We start from the raw sequence: 21,422 nt of genomic DNA, 5'->3' as shown, positions 1-21,422 counted from the left end.
CTTCTTCACTGTCCTCCACTCTCGTATCACACCCCGCCGAGGTGGTATAGTGGCTAAGGTATTCGGCTGCTGAGCTGCAAATCGTGGATCGAAACCCGGCTGCGGCGGCTGCATTTCCGATGGAGGCGGAAATGTCGTAGGCCTGTGTGCTCAGATTTGGGTGCACGTTAAAGAACCCCAGGTGGTCAAAATTTCCGGAACATTCCACTACGGCGTCTCTCATAATCATATGGGACGTTAAACCCCACAAGTCAATAAATCAATTAAGATGGCTTTTAGATGAGGCGACTTATTCATCGATATTGTTGAAAAAATTTCTCAGAACTTCCTCAAGTGAGTGATATATTATTAGTAATTTATTCTCAAGGCATGGGGAGTGGTGGCAATCGCAGCTACTACTTACTGCGGTTCCTTCTTTCAGCGACTGTCTTCAGCGGTTGCTTCAGTGGCTGCTCCCTTCAGCGACTACCACAGAGGCTTTCTCATGCACTAACAGTGATCTTAGCCATATCTATTCACAGGATAGCTGCTTGCAGTCTGCAAGTCAAAAATATGATCTCAGTATGCTGACATTATGCTGCCCTGGACAAATAATAATAACACTACACAAAAAGCTGACTGTTCAGCTGAGATCTTAGCACGTGAGTTATGACCTATGTATGTTTGTGATATGACCATTTGCCATTTGCCAGCTACAAGCATAGTTTCTGCAAAGGCAAAATCTTACTCGTAGCACTTACCAGCATCATGATGCCGTCCCCTGAATGGGCCATCTAGCTGGCAAATAGTGCCATTGGCGCACATAATAGCCTGATACTTCTGGCAATGGAAGCGCTTGTGCCCAGAGTGGTGCTCCTGCTGGAGCCTAAACGGCTGACAAATTCGTCGTTCCGTGCCATCTATGAAGCCCCAGCAGTTCTTCAGTGGAGCACCTTTTTGGTGCACGGCCTAAAAGGAATGACAAAAGAACAGATAAAGCAGCTGCCAATAGCATTTATGCACAAGTACAGTTTTTAGATATGATCTTAGTAAAAAACATTGTCCTTGCTCTTTTCTCTGACATCGACAGCCGAGACACACGAACAAACAACAAGCGGGACCAAACGTAACATTATCACTTGCCTTCTAGCTGTTCTTACAGTGGTTTTACGCTACTGTTTCCACCACCCGCAGTGGAGGGCACTTTGCTTTTTACTCGTACCATAACAGGAAGCGGAGTTACTCACTGTGTCTTTCAATACTCTAAGGCGCATCAAAAGTTGAATCATTTCATGCCAGGCAGTGAATGAGCTAACTCAAAATAACAAATGACGTTCTTAGCAGTCTAAAAGTGCACGTCACAGTGGCAGTTACAGCGAGGGGTGATTGATACACAACCATGGACATTTCTCTTTTAGGACCAGGCTGTATTCCAAAAAAGTGAATAGTGCCAAATATAACAATGATGTCTTCTTATTTTAGTAGTAACCGTATCTGAGAAAGCAGTAGCAATTATTGTTTATGATGCTTGCTGCTTTTGTGATTCACACCTATGAGTTTACTAGAAGTATTGATATTCATAGCTTACTCAATGATAAAAGCAGACACAGCATAAGGCTACAGCCAGCTTGGTGATCAAGAACAAGCTGTATTCAGTGCGTCAGTGTTGAATCCATTACTTACAAATATTTTCACTTAACATTTCACAAAGGCGCACTGCAATATGCAATATAATTGAAGGGTGAATTATGCTTGCCTCTCCTAACCTACAGTTAGACTTGTGCTCCTTGAACTAAAAGGACACTGAATGCAAATGATGTTTCATGTCACATTAGAAGGTCAACGGTTAGGAGTACTTAACGCATAAACAATTTGCACAGCACCAATTTAGCAACAAATATAAAGATAACTGTAGAATGAGAAGCCAGCCAGAGTATTGGAGCTTGCTTAGACTCGCTCGAAAGATATATTTTGCTCTGGGCACTTGCTCCGATTCAGACTCGCCAAAAATTTTCCCCTCGGACTCGAAGTGACTAAGTTTTTTCTCCACTGTATTCACTTGAAATCAAACTCGCCAACTTATTGCTGAGACTAACCATCACAGATGTACAGCTTGACTAGAGTCTCGATGAGCCTCAGTGTGTTGCCACATGAGTCTACTAGCATAATATTACCTTCCTCAGTCATGGTGTCACAGCTATTTGATGCCAATATCTCACAAAATGGGTGCTCTACTTTCAATCTTGTTCTTGAAACATGTTTTATCGGTGCCTTTAATCCGGTAATATCTGTATGACATACATGACTCACACGAAATACCGTTATGAATGGATCCGAGCAACATTGTCAAGGAATTCCGGTGAAAGAATTCGCACGAGAGGTCATTGCACCGCATTCTTGTGGTCTCAGTGACCTGTTTTTTTGTTGTTTTTTCATGCGTAATTGTCTTCTTGCACAGTAGAAACAGGGTTGCGAAAGAATAAACTGGCTGCAAAAACAACACAAGCTGACACATTTGCATGTAATGTGATCGCTGGAGTGTGCCCATGTTTGTCTGAGCTCAAAATTGTAGTACAGCTGTATTCTCTCAGTGCGTGCGAATATCTCTTTGAACTCGCTTCGACGCAAACTGAACATTTTAAACTTCGAGGAACGAACAGACGCATTTCAGTACATTTAACCAGCCAGAACCAAGGATTTTACTACAGCGTCCTACTGCTCTGCTGTAAAATCGCCAACTTAGTAGACTCGCAATGCAATGAAATTGAAATCAGTAATTTAAATAAACATGGCGTATTTTGCCGTTTCAACTTTCACACCTGTTACTATGGATATTCTGCCAGTTTTTGGACATGTTACGACTTTGCTTCATAAAAAAAAGTGATATTCGCACAAAATCGATCGACTTTCATGCTTACCTGTGTAAACAGTTGCAGGTTCTAGAGGTTCATTCAGCTATGAACTGTGAGATCTGCAAGCAGGTGTCTAAAGTAATATTTGATGTGAGACATTACTTTGGACACCACACTTGAGATCATGGAGCTGTGGCGGTTGAATATCGTCTTCAGGTCACAAAGTCGATTGGGAGGCGCCGCAGTGTCATACACAAAGTCTTGAGATCTGACACTCAAACGCGCTGTGTATTCATCACTTCGCCGGGAATGAGCAGGCCAACGATCAGGTCGTCCAAATCGCCTTTGTGGAACCTGAAGTTTCGATAGAAGGTGGTTCCATCGATGGCGTAGATATCCAACATGCTTTTCTCGTGGAGGTTCCTTCACGGCTGCGGCTGTAGCAGATCCATAATCAGTAAATCGTCGATGTACCCCCACGGAAGATTTTGAGCCAGGAATGGATCTTGGAGCACACTCGTTGCCATATCAACGACCACTTCTTTGCGAATTCGGCCAGCCGCTGACCGTTCAACCAGAGAGGCTTAAAGAACCATGCAGTGGCTACTTATAGCCTTCTGTACGCAGCCAACTTTAATGGTTTAGGTGATTATATAGCCCCAAAACACTTGATAGATTTAGAGGTTAAATGTTATTATATTTGCTCCGCAGCGCTGATTGAGTTTTATTTAAAAGAAAACGTATGTGTGTGCATCCATGATCATCATCATCGGTGAACGTAAAGGTTCACGTATGTGTAGCAAAACACTGCTAAATCTCGAACGCCGGTAACACGGTAACGTAAAGAAGTATACGTACAAGCTAAACTACCTACTAAATTTCTTTCGGTAGAAGGAAGTTTGACGTTTATTTAGAATAACTACAAGACAAGCATTTTGCTACAAGATGGACATATCATGAAACCAGACGACGATGTTTCCACTGAGCCCACGCTCGCCTGCAAATCGACGGTTTTGACTAGGCATTGCCACCACATTTTACCAACGTGTCCCTTTCTTGATGTGAGAAGGGCTGGGGCATACGTCTCACGTTCGTGGAATAGAGCAAAAAAAGGACTGCTGCTCGCCACGCTTAATTATCGAGGCTGGTTGTCATCTACCAGGACACCACTCTCCTAAAGCAGGGCGGTGTGGCCGGGAAGCCGAGAACCATTGCAGTAGTTTTCGTCGAACTCCTTGCCTCCTGGGGCTGCATAGTGGCCCGCTTCCGGTGTCGAGAGCACACATTTGGATGGCCTGCCAGACCGACCCAACAACGTGTTCCGTGGACAAGTACACGTGTGCGATTCCATAGCTACTCCACTTGAAAAAAAAAAGCTGGAAAATTCCTTCTGTCACTAGCAATGTAAATTCCTGTTTCGTAACCCCTGCCCCCCCCCCCCCCGCATACCCCTTTTTTTTGTTTGTTCAGAAGGACTCAAGGCAGAAAGAACGTGCATTTTTAGGCGATCACGCATACCTACAATCGCAGAGGGAATTAGGCAGTACTTGGACAGCCTTCGTTGGAAAGCTGCAGTGTTTGAGTCACCCTTTGTAAGGACGCAAGGATTAGTCGAAACGAAAAGGAAGTTAAAAAAGAAACAGATGGAACTTCAGGTACGCGTGAAAGTGGGTACAGTAGGGGAGTGTTAGTAGATGATTTATAATAGCGTGAAAAAAAAAGTTGCCGAATTTTCGGCGCCATGCAATGCTTTAACGATTTTGTGAGATCATCAAATCCGGAAATCAAAGAGCAGGTACAACTGGCCATGTAAAAAATTAACCGAATTACTCGCAAATGTGAGGAAAGAAGCGTACTTTTATGGGCTCATTATTTTGTTAGATATCATACGATTGGTATACTGTTTTCTTGTTGCCCCGCCGCGATGGTCTAGTGGCTAAGGCACTCTGCTGCTGACCCGCAGGGCGCGGGTTCGAATCCCGGCTGCGGTGGCTGCATTTCCGATGGAGGCGGAAATGTTGCAGGCCCGTGTGCTCAGATTTGGGTGCACGTTAAAGAACCCCAGGTGGTCTAAATTTCCGGAGCCCTCCACTACGGCGTCTCTCATAATCATATAGTGGTTTTGGGACGTTAAACCCCACATATCAATCAATCTGTTTTCTTGTTGTATTAGGAAGAAGAAAAGGACAGAGATTTCAGCCATGCCTTGTTTCGTGATAGAGTGTGCATAGGCCAGGTGGGGCGTTCAAATAACCTGAATTGTCCGTCACATCATCGGTAGGAGACTCGACTGCAGAAAGTGCGGTTGCTCGCCAGTTTTCAGCGATACCCAGCAATGAAATAAATGCGAGAAGGAACTGATGACAGCATACATTAAATGTCATGATATGCTATAAAGAACTGACTGAAGTTTATAAAGCTTAAAGAAGGAACATAGTCCTGATTGTGTACGTCCCGTAGCGTTATCACGAAAAGATGCTGATCATCTTTTTAGAGAAATGTAATTTAGAATGTATCGTGCCCTGTGTTTAATCTTTATGGTTTTACGGCACATGGCCATGTGTTGGTTATTTATTTTGTGATTGTCTCATGCGCAGTGTTTTCATCTTTAATAGCTGCATCACGTGTAGCACATGTTCGCCTTAGTTTTCTTTTCGAACCGTGTCACTTTATTAAAAATACTGACGTCCAAGCTTGCGTGTTGAAGTTAATTAGAAAAATGTAAGACAGAGTAAATTTAGCTCATTTTTCTACTTGCCAGGTTCGTGCAAATTTACTTATTGCTAATTCACAATTAACGCACGTTAGCAGGACTATGTCATATTTTGTAATTACCAGAGCCCACTAACTTTGTGTAGCAGCGCTTGACTCAAAAGATCTTCAACATATAATAAATGTTGCAAACATTTTTTGATCGTGACGTCATCTGTGAAAAGAACCATGAAGTTGTCTCCTGTCAGTTCTGACGTTTGTCAAAAGTGATGCCGCTAAACATGACTATGCCGCCGAAACACGTATGGGTTATTTCTCCATATTTCAGGCTTCAGTGTCTAGCCCAGTGGGTAAATTTAGTCGCTACGTCTCCAATACACAATGTAACCCCAAGAGGCTGCTGAAAAAAAGAAAGAAAGAAAGAGAGGAAGTGAGAGAAAGAAAGAAGGGAACAAAGCGTGCCACATTTCTCACCAAGTGGTTTGGCAATTGTGCCTTGAATTCCAGGACCTGCTTGGCTGCTCGCCTTTGTAGCTTGGGGACTGCAGAAGCCTTTCTGAAGTACATAAAGAACTTGACCTTGCCTTCTATTTTTGAGACTCATAGGACATTACCTGGTGGTCTTTACTTTGCGGGAAGGTGAGGAAAGTTTGGCAGTGTGTTTCACGTGACACTGGTTGAAGGGTAGTATAACCTTGGACCTTTTTCGAGACATAGTCTGCACATGTGAAGGGGTGGCGACATGACGCGCGTCGGGGTTTTTTTTTCTTGGGAGAAAGCGGGAGGTCACAAGGCCAAGCAGCCTCTATAAACGTTGCACAGAGAGGCGACAGTTGCTAACTGAAAGGTAGCTTGAATCATCTGCAAATCATTCCTGTAAAATACAAGCCCCCAAGATTTTTTTACCAGTGCGTGCCGAATAACTTAAGAGGCTACGGACCCCTACTTTCGATTTCGGTGACCTTCATAGAGGTGCTTTTCAGACTTTCAAAGAGCCCACTGGCAAGTTTGGGGGTAGTTTGCGGGCAAGTTGGTGGAAAACAAACTTTTATGCGTGCAGTAACTATATTATAAACTGTGAGTTAATGAGTCATATTTCCCTGACTGCAGCAAAAACTGCGGATGGCTGCGTGGGCTCTATAGTGTTCCCAGCCAAGCGCAGCAAAACAAAGGTCAAGTGTCTCGACCTTTTCTCTACCATAGATGCACATAACGCATTTACTGTCAGCATCGGCCACCATAGACACCTAAAAAATGAGACATTCACAGGATACTTAGACGCACTCAAGCGTATTTCTCGAATGAACTTCTTCGAGAGCTCACTGGGTACAGTCACAAAGTGTGAGCCGCCTATTCTCCCGCACCTCCGAAATGACAAATGCAATACCCGGACTGGTTTTGCAGCTTCCACTCGCTAAGCCAGGGGTCCCAATCAGCTTGCGTGCTGTCCAGACACTCAAGATGGTAAAAGCACAAAGAGGGAGGGAGAGGAGGAGGCAATTTCAAGTTTGAATTAAAAGAATTGGGACCTTTCAAAAAAAGACTGGGCGTGAGTTTTCGCGATAACCGTATCACATGCTAGTGATATGAGTACTCACATAGGTTAGCACTAATGAAGCAATTGTTTACGTGTGAATACTTCGTATACCACACCACGGTGCTGCTGTTCTAAAACTGGAATGTAAATATCTGCAGTAATGTGCACAAACTGGTGAGATTCTGACAGGTCTACCGTCACATTCGTGAAAGCCCAGTAAGTGCACAGGTGGGGTGTGAAATTTTTGTCTTAAGAAGGCTCCCAAGATCCGATATGCGTTTGTCTTAGACGATTTGAATGCCGAAGCAGCCATCCTGTTCTGTTTCTTGGTCCACTATATTCCCTTGCCAAAAGATTTCTGCACCTCATGCGGTGTGTCAGTTTCTCGGGGATCTGCCCAGTTTAGACCAAGCGGTAATGTCACTTGATGACGTCATGATTTCTAAAATTTGGGTGACCTAAAGATGGTGACCTAAGAGAGCAGACAGCAGCAGGCACTTTTCGCGCTTGAAAAGGCCTCTTAACTTCACTGACCTTGTGTACTCTGCTGTTTGTTTTGTAAGAGCGTGTGACTAATATTAACTTTTCACACTTAATTGAATACTGCCTAAGGCATATCAAATAAATGCCCACTTTTTAGATTAGAAATATGCATGAATATGAGATCATCAGATTCATAGTTCAAAATTCAGCGAGTGCAATTTGCATCTGTTTTACAAATTAATTGCAGTGCGAGCAGAACTCGTTTTATAGCTGAAAGAATCGACTCGAATATTTCTCTAAATTTGAGCTATGAATTCGCGTATGTAAGTGTGAGACTGCCCTCCAAGTATGAATGTTGCCCTGCTTGACCTCATCAATCCCTCTGTCAACTCACCACGCTTGCACCGCATCAGGAACGATGTCACCCTCATCCCTATTCATATTGTTACGGTGCATCATCGACAGGAGCAAGCGTGGCACTTAGCGAAGATGAAGGAGACGCCTGTGCGTTAGGCGCTTGCACGAGAGGCAACTCTGACATCTTGTTCTGCTGCCGATTCTCGGTGGACGCTGTCCTGTAAGCCAAGACCTTGCCCCGTCACATTTGGTGGAAGTGCTGGGCAAGCCTCGCAACGGAACTTCGCAGCGGCCGACGTTTGAAGGGTGATTCCATAACGATGACGGAGAGTACGGCGTCTGCATCTGCTCCTGGTGTTCCTGCGGCCGGAGATGATGCGGTAACTACATCTCCTTCTGCGACCACAACCTTTGTGCTCGAACCCCCGCGGGATCCTGGCACGTTCAGCGGTTCCGGCGATCCAGATGAAGTTGACGTTGAAGATTGGCTGGCAGAGTACGAACGTGTGAGTACTCGATACCGATGGGGCCCGACTCTTATGCTGGCAAACCTGTTATTCTATTTTAGGGGAACCGCCAAATCGTGGTATTAGAACCATGAAACAGAACTTGTTAGTTGGGCAGTGTGCAGGGAGAAAATGCTAGACCTGTTCGGAAAGCCAATTGGAAGAAAAATGGCCGCGAACAAAACGCTCGCGTCTCGGGCGCAGACCTCGACCGAGTCTTACGTCTCCTATATAGAAGATGTGTTGTCGTTGTGTCGCAAAGCCAATGCCGATATGCCGGAGGCTGACAAGGTCGGGCATATTCTTAAGGGTATTGCGGATGACGCATTCAACCTCCTCATCTGCAAAAATTTTTCTACAGTGGACGCCATTATAAAAGAATGTCGGCGCTTTGAGCAAGCGAAGAGCCGGCGGATTAACAGCGTGTTCACCCGCCTTCCGAATACGGCTGCAACATCATCTTGCGAAGACCATGCAAGAACACAGCCACCACCTCTAGATTCATCGGATCATGTGACCCGAATTGTACGGCGCGAACTTGAAGCCATTGCCTCTGCTCCGGCTCACACCGCTGCAAGTGACACCACCCCACTCACTGCTAACATGGTTCAAGCTATCGTCCGTCAAGAACTCGCCAGCATAGGTATTCCCTCGGTGTGCGCTTTGCCCAGCCCGCAGCAAGCTTCAAGGCGTCCACCCTCGTCCTATCGCGAGCAGCAGTTCACGGCCCGATCTCGCGACCCTGCGGCGTGGAGAACCGTCGACAATCGACCAATTTGTTTTCATTGCCACCGTATCGGTCATGTCGTCCGTTACTGCAATTACCGCTGGTCCTCGCCACCTCAGACTTCATCTCAACCTCACTACCGACAGGGCAGCACCCGCTTCGCGTCTGCCGTGCAGCCTTCTCCGCAAAACAACTACAGAAGGTTCAACAGCCGATCTCCGTCACCGCATGGTCATCAGTCGCGTTCGCCTCCAGGACGTCGCCAGTCGTCTCGCTCACCGCAGACTCGCAGGCCGTCATCTCCATTCAACCCCGCTCCTGCCTACCTGAAAAACTAAACGGTGCAGCGCCCGGAGGTGACGCTGCATCTTCGACTCCCTCCACAAATCCTCTCTTGACGCTTCCGACGAGACAAAATTTGTTAGACGTTGCCGTTGACGGTGTGCCTATTTCTGCCCTTATAGATACTGGAGCGCACATTTCTGTAATGAGCGCGAACCTTCGCCGACGCCTACATAAAGTGCTCATGCCTGCCGCTTCCCACAAACTTCGTGTCGCTGATGGGAGGACCCCTGATGTTCAAGGAATGTGCACGGCCCGTGTGTCCATTGCCGGTCATCCTACATTAGTTCAGTTTGCCGTCATTGAAATGTGTCCTCATGACCTAATACTTGGTTTGGACTTCCTGTCACGTCATTCTGCGCTCATTGATTGTGCCACTGGTGCTCTTCAGCTTGAACTGCCACAGTTTGCCGATTTTCCAGCAGACTATTCTCCCCGTTTACGCTCTCGTCACCACGTTCGCTTGCCTCCGCAAGCTGCTACATATGTCACTTTGTCGTGCTCACGTCATGTGCCCGACGGTGACTACCTCGTCACTCCTATAGTCGACGTACTGATGGCCCGAGACGTCGCCCTTCCTCACACTGTTGTCGCCGTCGCTAATAATACAGTGGTTATACCACTACTCAACGTGATTCTCTTGACTCAAGTTATTCCGCAAGACATGTCTTTGGCCACCCTATCTCCACTTGACAGCTGCAACGTTACTGGTTTGGACACCGATACTACATCCCCTGTCTTGGCGGCAATTACACTCTGCCTGCAGATGACATTAACAAGATGATTGCTCCCGACCTCACTGCAGTGCAAGCTGCCAGCCTCCGTAGTCTGCTAACATCATATAGAGACGTTTTCGACTTTGACCACCGCCCTCTCAGCCAAACAACTGCAGTGACTCACCGGATCAACACTGGTAATGCCAGTCCTATACGGTGGCGTCCATATCGCGTATCTCACAAGGAACGCCAAGTAATTCAAAATGAAGTGGATAAAATGATTACTAAAGACGTAATAGAACCCTCATCCAGCCCCTGGGCCTCCCCAGTCGTGCTCGTTGAGAAGAAAGATGGCAGCTGGCGCTTTTGCGTGGACTATCGCCATTTAAACAAAGTGACCCACAAAGATGTCTACCCTTTGCCTCGGATTGATGACGCCCTCGATTGCCTCCATGGTGCCCAGTACTTTTCGTCTATCGACCTTCGATCCGGCTATTGGCAAATTTCCGTCGACCCCATGGATCGTGAAAAAACCGCTTTCGTTACGCCCGACGGCCTCTACCAGTTCAAAGTCATGCCGTTTGGACTGTGTAATGCGCCGGCAACTTTCGAGCGCATGATGGACTCCCTTCTCCGAGGATATAAGTGGTCCATCTGCTTATGTTATTTAGACGATGTCATCGTCTTTTCACCCACCTTTGACAGCCATATAACACGTCTGTCAGCCGTTCTGGATGTTTTTCGAAGAGCTGCTCTCCAGCTCCATTCTGCAAAATGCCATTTCGGACGTCGCCAAATCACCATACTTGACCACCTTGTCAGTGCCGATGGTGTTCAACCAGATCCCGAAAAGGTGCGAGCAGTACAACAATTTACTGAACCACGCTCAACCAAGGACGTCCGAAGTTTTGTAGGGCTATGTTCCTATTTTCGTCGATTTGTCCGCAAGTTCGCCGACATCGCTCGACCGCTTACTGATCTCTTAAAGAAGGACGTTCCCTTCGCATGGGGTATAGAGCAAGCGGACGCCTTTTCGGCTCTTATCCATCTGCTGACTACGCCACCAATACTGGCCCATTTCGACCCAGCATCACCTACAGAGCTTCGTACCGATGCCAGTGGCCATGGAATTGGAGCGGTCCTTGGCCAACGACAGCACGGGAAGGACCGCGTGATTGCTTACGCCAGTCGTCTTCTTTCACCTGCCGAACGGAAGTTCTCCATCACTGAGCGTGAATGCCTAGCTTTAGTGTGGGCCGTGGCGAAATTCAGGCCTTACCTGTATGGCTGAACTTTTTCCGTTGTTACGGACCATCACGCTCTTTGCTGGCTGTCATCGCTAAAGGACCCATCTGGACGTCTTGGTCGCTGGGCACTCCGTCTGCAAGAATACTCATTCGTGGTCCACTACAAGTCGGGACGCCTCCACACAGGCGCAGACTGTCACGTTATCCGGTTGAAACGCCCGACTTGACAGACCTTGATTCAGACCCCTGCGTTCTCTCCATCCACGCTTTGGGTGATATCTCCACCGAACAACGACGTGACCCGTCGTTACTCTCCGTTATCGAGCGTCTGACCTCTGCTCCAACAGACCCTTCCGTTCGCATGTTCGAACTGCACGACAACATTCTGTACCGTCGCAGCTTCAACGCTGATGGCCCGGAATTACTACTCGTGCTTCCCCATCACCTGCGTACCAGCGTTCTCGAACAACTACATGACGTACCTACAGCCGGTCACCTAGGCGTCTCTCGTACCTACGATCGTGTGCGACGTCGTTTTTTCTGGCCCGGACTGTATCGTTCTGTGGTTCGCTACGTCACTGCTTGCGACCGCTGCCAACGCCGCAAGCGCCCCTTTGTGCTACCGTCTGGCCTCCTACAGGCCATTGACATACCGACGGAACCATTCTTCCGTGTTGGCCTTGACCTGTTGGGCCCGTTTCCTACGTCCACCTCCGGAAATAAATGGGTTGCAGTCGCCACAGACTACGCCACACGCTTTGCCATCACTAAAGCACTGCCGACAAGCTGTTCCACTGACGTCGCCGACTTTCTCTTGTATGAAGTCATTCTTCATCACGGCGCTCCGCGGCAGCTGCTTACTGATCGAGGAAGGTACTTTCTTTCACGTGTTGTGGATGACATTCTCCGCGCCTGCTCCACTGAGCACAAGCTTACCACCGCTTATCATCCACAGACAAATGAATTGACCGAGCGTCTGAACCGAACGCTGACGCAGATGCTGTCAATGTACGTTTCGCCAGATCACCGTGACTGGGACAAAGCACTCCCCTTTGTCACGTTCGCGTACAATTCTTCACGGCACGACACAGCTAGTTATTCGCCGTTTTATTTGCTATTTGGCCGACATCCAGCATTACCATTTGACACGCTCCTTCCTTCGGCTGCCCCCTTGTCTACTGAGTACGCCAGCGATGTCGTTTCTCGAGCCCATGCAGCCCGTCAGCTTGCCCGTGATCGGCTGCACTTGTCGCAAGCGCAGCAAAAAGACCGCTATGACAGTCGCCACCAAAGCGTGCACTTCTCGCCGGGGTCTCTGGTACTTCTCTGGACACCAAACCGCCAAGTCGGCTTATCAGAGAAGCTACTATCACACTACCATGGCCCCTACAAAGTGTTACGACAACTTAGTGACGTGAGCTACGAGATCGCACCCCTAAACAATGCCTTTTAAACCACCTCACTCCAGACAGACGTTGTACACGTTTCCAGACTGAAACCGTATCACCCTCCTCGTTCGTCGCCGCCATACTAAGCGCCGTGACGGCGCTTCCGCAGCAGGGGAATGATGTTACGGTGCATCATCGACGGGAGCAAGCGTGGCACTTAGCGAAGATGAAGAAGACGCCTGTGCGTTAGGCGCTTGCACGAGAGGCAACTCGGACATCTTGTTCTGCTACCGATTCTCGGTGGACGCTGTCCTGTAAGCCAAGACCTTGCCCCGGCACAATATTCTTGAAGGTTTCAAGTAGCTATGGGAGAAAGAAAAAGAAAATGGCAACCGATACATCTCTTTAGCGATGCATGAGGCTAGTAATGATTTGGCTGGCAAATTCCTTCCGCCGTTCTTGCCCATGAAATCACCATTTTTTCGCTCACTGCAAGGCATGAAAAAGGGGCTTTGTGTAATATTAGTCAGGAAGTTGTAAAAGATAGTTTTCCTGGTAGCTTTTGTTTGTAGCGACATAAGTATCAAGCGAACCATGCGCAACACCCACAGTATATGTGCAGAGGGGTCCACTGTTAAAGGGAACGCCGGAGCACATGTCATCTGCTCCGGTGTTTTTTACGAACTGCCACATCTAGTGGCCACGAGAGCAAGTAGAGGAGGTGACATTTAACATTCCCTGAAAAGGGTTTGCAAACCTTGCCAGCTATCGCTCGTGTCTCTTAACTCACTACATTCCCCTTGTAGGGTTCCTAGAACGAATGTGAATAGCACCGGTAGTGAATAATGCTACCGGTTTGAGAGTAAATCCCTGAAAAGGGGGCCATCTTAGCACTTCTGTTGAAGGAAGAGTGCATGATGTAAAGCAGAAGTGGAGAAAGGGAAGTAGCAGGACAGGACATATGACATCATGCCGCAGGGACGTCTGACATCATGCCCATCGAGGTGCTGCCTCACAAAAACTGGTGTGCAGCTGCGGCCTGCTAGCATTGCATGAAAAATACAGGCAGATCTTGAGAAACACTGAAAGTAAATGGTTTATCGAAACAGAAGCTGCTCTCAAGTGGAATTTTGATGCTTTTGTTTTTTTTCCTGTTTTTGTTCAGTGTGCTTTAAGCTCCGACAGAGGCATTATAGAGTGATGCATATTAGAATAATTTAGTGTCAGAAAGATGGTATGTTTTAAACGAAATGTCGTAAAATGCAGGTACTCGTTTGCCTTGCATGAGGCAAAATACTGCTAATATAAGTTATACCAGTATAATTAAGGCTAGGAATTTTACGTGACTTAGCCATGTTTTGTTGTGAATTTGCAGCTTAACATGATCTTCAAGGGAATGCCTCTGCGAAGCCACTGATACAGTGTCTTCATGACGAGGAAGTACATAAATGTTTTAATCTTATACGACAAAATGTAGAGCAAAGAACTAAGCTTGTCTAATTCTAAAAAATTTGGGAAATTTTGAATTTCACTTAAGGCAAATGCTTGGACAAAATCTAGAGCAAAGAACTAAGCTTGTCCTAGTCTAGAAAAGTTGGGAAATTTTGGAATTTTACTTAAGGCAAATGCATGAAATTGGGTCAAGTTTGTTTTGATGCTTTAAATTTAGAAGGAGCAATCTGGTAGAGTGAGCAGCACCCGTTGAGCTCACTACTAACCAAACATTTGGTGGCCAACTGTTGCCCTTTTTGAATTAACACAGTTTGTGTAGCCAAATAGAAGAGACGCATAGATAACAATTTCCAAGAAAGTAGTTCACTGGCAATAGCATAATTATGCGATGGCAAATTATCAGTAGTTGACACATGGCATGAATGCTAAGCAGCAATGTTTATTTTGCTTCACGAATGAATTATGTACGCAAAGAGAGAAAGCAAGTCTATAAATATTTCTTTTTGTTTGAATAAAATTTTTTCTCTATAAATATTTGAACATATGCCAAATTAACATGGAAATAAAACTCTGCTCCTTAGTGATCATAATATGTACTCCGAATTTTCACAACAATATATAACAAATATACACAGACATTGCGCCTCTTATGTGAGTGGCATGCTTAGTGTGCACTGGCACCAAATGTGTGGAGGTGACCAAATTCACTGAATGTCTTGTATGTGTCTACTCATCCGGATGGAGGCCGTGATTGTTGTTGCACGCTGACTGGTCATGACGGTCTAACCACGACTAGAAAAGCTTTCTCTTCCCTCTCTTTTGTTCCCGAGCCAGTGTCGTCAAATTACGGAAGTCGAAGGCATGCCCCATTTTCAAGCAGTGTTTGACGAGTTCTGTCTGAGAATGAGTGGCTTTTGTGATGTCCCATTTGTGTTCATTAAAACTCGTTGAGAACTTCCTGCCAGTTTTGACAATATATGTGGTGTCGCAGCCATGGCACAAAAACGTAAACAACCATGTTTTGATCGTTCGCAGGGGTGCTCTCTTTGGGCTTAGAGAGCACGTTTATCAAGGTACAATGAGGCTTGAAAATTGTTTTATTTTTCAGTGGACAGAGTCTGAAAAACCTTCAACGTAAGGTACAAAAACAATGGGTTTTGTGTTTTCACGCGGCACACTTCTTGTTCTCTTTTGCATGTGTTTCTGGGTGTCGTTGATAAACTTGCGCAGATAATGACTTCGTTATATTAAGTAACCACGCTTTCCACCTATATGACTGCAAGTGCTGAACAATGATGTATGCGACACCTTATGCATGAGTGAAATAGGCAGGAAGCGACCAACATGGCTCAAAGAGAACAAGGGAAACATTTCAAAAGCCACCCATGCCACACAATATAAGAGAAAACTCGACGAACACTGTTCGACAAGGGGACATGCCTTCGACTTCAATAATGAGACAATGCTAGTTCGGGAACAAAAGTGGGGCCAGAGAAATCTTCTCGATTCTTGATTCATTAGTGTGAAAAGTTGGCGCGCGACAACAACCGCGGCCGCATACTAAGCGACATACGGGACAAGCAGCAAACTGTGTAACCTCCGCTCATTTGGTGCCAGGGCATACTGAGGATGCCAACTGCATATTTGGCGAAACGTTTATGTAGTTTTTGCTATATTGTGTTGTGTTAAGTATCAGTCTATATTTTTAATCATGAACTGGCATGTCTTTTGGAACATTTTGACATCTGCTCCTTAGTTATAACTCTAATGCATACTGTGTTGTACCAAAAATCATGCTGATAGATTTATTTTCATGTTTTGGATGAATTTTTTTATTGTGTTTTAGGTACATAAGCACGTGCCAGAAGAAAAAATTGAAGAGCAGAATTTCATCTTACTTTGCCACCAATGCAGCTGATGAGGAGTGACAGAAAGGAATACTATGCTGTGAGTGCCATCTGTTTGGTAAGCACCATATTTATATTGCAATTTTAAACTACTAACAAGTTTCTTTGTGCATCATTTATATTATTTAGCTCAATGAAGATTGCCACTTTGAAAATAACGAGGTAGACTGAATATAATTGAGCTGAAGAACTGAACTGAGACTGTAAATAAGCTCAAAACGTTGATTCTTTGCCATCATTAATAAGTAAGGAGCCAATCATTCAGCTCAATAAAGCTTCACAAATTTCATCTCTGCACTTTTTTAAGTTTCCTCACTGCTGTGTTTTTTCACTGCTGGATTGTGCATTGTTACATAGCTTTCTGTAGTCCTGGCACAGCTTTCATAGAATGTTGCAGACAGATTTTGTCAGCCCATTTTCTGCATTTTTTTACAGAAGTGTTCTCATTTAATTATTTTGTTTGCTTGATAAGCTACTAGTTTGGGTCTAATCACTTCCTCTTCATAATGCAGGCCCTCATTGCCAACCGATTGCCTCGTACCATGGCTTGTGCCATATAGTCGTCACAGCCATCACCCTGCGATTGCTGTTTGCCAACATCGTCGACAGTGTACCCCTCTTGGATGTATCTTGACCTGGCGAGCTTGTTCTTTCAAGTCGAACCACATTGGCAGTCTCGAGCAAAGAATGGGAAACTCAACATGCTGCTCAGTTTGCATATGTGAACTCCACTGGGCATGTGAACTGTTGTGGCGGTATGGCTGTTAGTTGCTTCTTTGATGGTGATGCAGGTTGGTGTTCATTTGTCATTCTACTCTAAAAGATTACATTTCCTTTGCCGGCAGGTGTTCCTGTGTTGCAAGTATGATTATATGTGTATCTGTAGTTGACATTTATGGTGGTATATTTTCTTGAGAAAGAGGCTACTCAGTCATAGTACTTGTTCTGAATATCTTCGAAAAATCAACTTCCTTCCTAACGACGTCCGTAAACCAGTGAAAGTACTTTGCCACTTTTCCGAAGATGCGCATAACCACTCTCTACAAAGTATCAACTTGGAAGCTACATTCACTGCAAATCCAAAATGTTGAAATGCTAAAATTAGTGGCACACACAACACAAGAAATGCATAAATGAAAAATACTAGAGGTATGCAGAGCAGTGCATAACATTATAAAAATAAGTTGAGCTCACCTCTAGATACAAATAATAAAATCTGGACTGAATGAACAAGAATAATTGTGTTAAGGCAGTTTATTCATCCAATGGACAAAAGGACAACAACTTGGTAATGAACTGAACAGAAAATAGTTGCATGCCTTGTGTATTCGTTTCGTAATCAATATTTCACACTTGGTTGTGGCTGGGAGGTCACTGTTTTGCGCGAATTACACTGAGCAGTTGCTCCACTGATCGCGTTTGACTTTTTCTGACCGGGTGTCAGCTACCTTAAATTTTAAAGGCGTATTTTTTTAAAGTAATGAATCGGCCACATTTAATGAGTCGCTTTTCGCGTGTAAGACAGTAATCATGAAGTTCAGTTGCTTTCAAACTGATAAGCTTCTTTCGATGTGCAACATATTTTGCTACACAGATATCCGCAGGTTTTTCTGTTTTGGTAAAAACAAGTTCTTGTTTTGAACCTTTTAAGCCCCGTAAACAAGCTAAACCTCAGTGGGATGTGCAGTCTTTCAGGGCTGCTATATTGTCTCTGTTCATGAAATCATGACAGAGACAGTCAACAGCAGTGGCAATCATCATTGTATACAATGCATGCATCAATATTGAAAAAGTTCAAGGCAATGGTTGTCTATGGTATTCGTGTCCTCCTATGTATTTAACACATAGCAGTTTCGCCTGTGTCTTCTTCCTCGCCTATTCACTTTGCCACTGATATTGTAAATGCTATAGATGAAAGCTTTTTTCGTCAAACTTTTGCTAAAATTGTATACACAAGTTGTGTTTTCATTTTGCACCTGTATTTGTTTTTTACGACCTAGCAGTTGACATAGTATGAAAGAAACTTGCTACGTGCCTTGTTGATATTAATTACTAAATGCTTAAATGTGTTTTGTAACACTCCCATAAACGTTTTACTCTGTGACAACGATACATAAATAAGAAGTAAGTAATCTTCCTAAATAAATGTCTTGTTTTTTCTTTCATATGGCATTCAGGCCCTTCGGCATGTCCTTTCCTGTATAACCTGTGCAACTGCATGTCCTCATGGTTGCTACAATTCTGCGCATAGAAATACTGCATCCTCAACACATGGTCACATAGCTGCTTGATGTGTGATCAAAAGAAAATTGTGAAATTTTGTTCATCCATGCTGGCCCTCGCTGTTTTTGAAAGTTTTCATCATTGTTATAATTCAGAAGGTAGGGTGCTGTCATTATTTATTTATTTATTTATTTATTCCTCAAAGGTGCCATAGGGACATTACATGAGGGACATTAGCCCCAACTACTCCTCTGCGTCGTTTTCAAACATCCTAAGCATAGTAGCTTCGGCACGGTGAATAATCCGCATTTGCTCCCTTTCAAGCTGCAGCATAGCATCCCGCTATTCCGATAAACGGCGAAGGCGTTCTTTACTCTTCTGAAAAAATTCGCGCAAATGGTCTCCAACTTCAACTGCTCTGCGCACCGCAGTGCCTAGACCTGCAATAGAAAATTATATGCAGATATTTGATACATCTTGTATGACGTTTAAGTTCATTGAGCATGCTGTTCTGCTCTAAAGCTTGCGCAGTGTTCATATATGCAATAGTAGTGTTTACAAGGAAACAGATAGGGAAAATTATTGTGAAACATTTGCAAAAAGAGGAATTAGCAGCTGCTGCCGTAGCAGCTTGATGCGATTCCCCATTCTGGCACTGTGTACCAGCAAACATTGTTACACCAAGCTTTGTCTTTACCTGAACCAAGTCTGAAAACAGGAAGAGTTTAGGAAAAGAACATGAATGTTTTATGTAAAGCAGATAGGAAAGAGGTCAACACAAAATTGTGCGAAATGAGAACATCTCACTTCAGATTCCAAGTGAAGCTTCATATTTGCCGTCTGTGTGTGTTGCATGAATAGTTTTCAAAAGCAAGTGCACATTTCATGAAATAATGCAGAGTTATGCACTAAATTTGTGTTGGAAATAGTTGTCTTTAAAGGGCTAAGTTGACACATGACGCTACAAAAATATGTTATGATGATATGTAGTGGAGCAATGTATTGGATCTTCAGCACAGTTGGTCATTGTTGATTGTTGATATTCGGTTGTCTACTACAGATATTGGTTTAAAACTGATTTATTTACCTTTTTTTCTATTTATTCCTTGACCTAATTCTCCGTGACACTGTTACCTTGTGGACAATAGAAAATCGTGTCCTCTTCCTAACTTGAACCACTTTGTCCCATACGAATAATATATACTATCCTGCTACTACTAGTCTAAAAGTAAAACTGGCCCGACGTTTCGAGACCCATCCCAAAGGAGTCACCGCCTGAAGAAGAGACCAAATGGGTCTCGAAATGCAGAGACAGTTTTAATTTTATATTAAAAAATATAGACTAACCGTGGCTGGAAAGTCTGTTTATACGTACATTTTTACGCAGCCAGATAGATCTCTGTCAAAAATGCTCCCTTTTTACAATGTATGGTCCCTGCATTTTTGAAACTGCACCACGCTCCCTTATGAGTGGACGAAATGAACGTAAATTCTTCTTACTGACCACTGATTGATTGACATGTGGAGTTTAACGACCTAAAACCACCACATGATTATGAGAGACGCCGTAGTGAAGGGCTTTGGCAATTTCAACCACCTGGGGTTCTTTAGCGTGCACCCAAATCAGACCACATGGGTCTACATTTCCGCCTCCTTCGGAAATGCAACCGCCGCAGATGGGATTCGATCCCGCGACCTGCGGGTCAGCAGCTGAGTACCTTAGCCACTAGACCACCGCGGTGGTGCTTACTGACCACTATTATAATTTATTCTCCCTTGTGCCTTTGTGCATACATGTGCCTTCTCACCCTACTGCTATGCGATGCATCTCTTGCCGAATAACATGCTCGCATTTTCTAAGCGCGTTTTCAAAAGTGTCTGCAGACCTAATTGCAAATCAGTGCATCTGCAGGAGGGAGGAAGAGAGGGCATTCAGTACTGGTAGCTTTCCTTTCAATCACATGACATGACCGGAAATAGTAGTCAGAAGTTTTTAACGTGCTAAATTGGCTTGCAAACCTACCGGAGCGTGGTAATCAAGCTGTGTAGGTTATTGTTCACATGAGAAAAAAGTATTACCCGAAATTTCAGGTAAAAGCAGCTACGCCCCCCCCCCCCCCATGCACCGCCTTCTAACATTTATGTGGGTTTCCCAACACTTTTTTAAGGTATTAATTTAGGTCAGAATGATACTGCTTCTTCGCAAATCTCTTGTCTAAGCGTTTGTTGTGTGTTTTTTTGTTTTTTCTTCGCAGAGTTATTGCACAGAATACGCATTTTGTCCCTCACTTCATCCCCGAGAGCGCAGTGTCAATGAAACAAGGGAAGGCGATGGGTGGCAAGGAGAAGATGCCAAAGTGTGTACTAGCCCCAACCACATATACGCGTTGGAACGCGTCAGTACGCGCTGCTTAGCGTCAGCCTCAGTCGAGCTGGCCGGATTGCGTGTTGACGCCCGGCAAAAAGAGCTAGCGCTGCCGTTCAAAATCGAAAGCCCGTGAACGACCACACGAGTAGCACGATTACGCGTGTACATGAGTACGCCAAGTTGACGTCATTTCCGGAATGACGTTTCGCAGGAAATCCGCAAGAGCAGAGCGCGTGAGGGAATGAATCACAGAAGAAAGAAAAACTCATTTTTTCCTTCTTCCATGGGCATAGTACAGTGTTCTAGAACTAGAACACTGTAGCCATGGCATGCGTTTTTCTTTCCTCCATGGCATGAATGCTTGCGATTAAGGCGTCGCCGCAAGTGTAGGGCATGATCTGCATATATGAACTCACAGTCGCCTGATCCAGGCGGTCGGGATAAACTGCAGTCAAGTCCTGCTTCGGCGCGTCTGTATACGACGCGTGCTCTACTTTTCGGAAGCTGGTATTTGCCGCGGGCTACGACTTTCAGAATGTTCTCTTTGTGTGACTGGTGCGGCCTGAAATCTCGCGATGCTTATGCTAAGTTTCAGATAGCTTGAATGCTACCTAAAGGAAGCATAT

General features: G+C 45.0%; 1 protein-coding gene across 1 annotated transcript in view; it reads left to right on the top strand.

Moving 5' to 3' along the window:
- LOC119182923 (uncharacterized) overlaps positions 1 to 18,377 on the top strand; it is a 44,582-nt gene extending 26,205 nt beyond the window's left edge. The window contains exons 4-5 of the mRNA XM_075880298.1: positions 16,145 to 16,263; positions 16,718 to 18,377. Coding sequence (XP_075736413.1) covers positions 16,145 to 16,226 — 82 coding nt within the window. The 3' untranslated portion in view covers positions 16,227 to 16,263; positions 16,718 to 18,377. The remainder of the gene's footprint in view (positions 1 to 16,144; positions 16,264 to 16,717) is intronic.
- Positions 18,378 to 21,422: the final 3,045 nt, after the last annotated feature.

This window comes from Rhipicephalus microplus, chromosome X, assembly GCF_043290135.1.
Source record: "Rhipicephalus microplus isolate Deutch F79 chromosome X, USDA_Rmic, whole genome shotgun sequence".
In the NCBI taxonomy this organism is placed as follows: Eukaryota; Metazoa; Arthropoda; class Arachnida; order Ixodida; family Ixodidae; genus Rhipicephalus; species Rhipicephalus microplus.
This window is presented reverse-complemented; position numbering and strand designations above follow the sequence as displayed.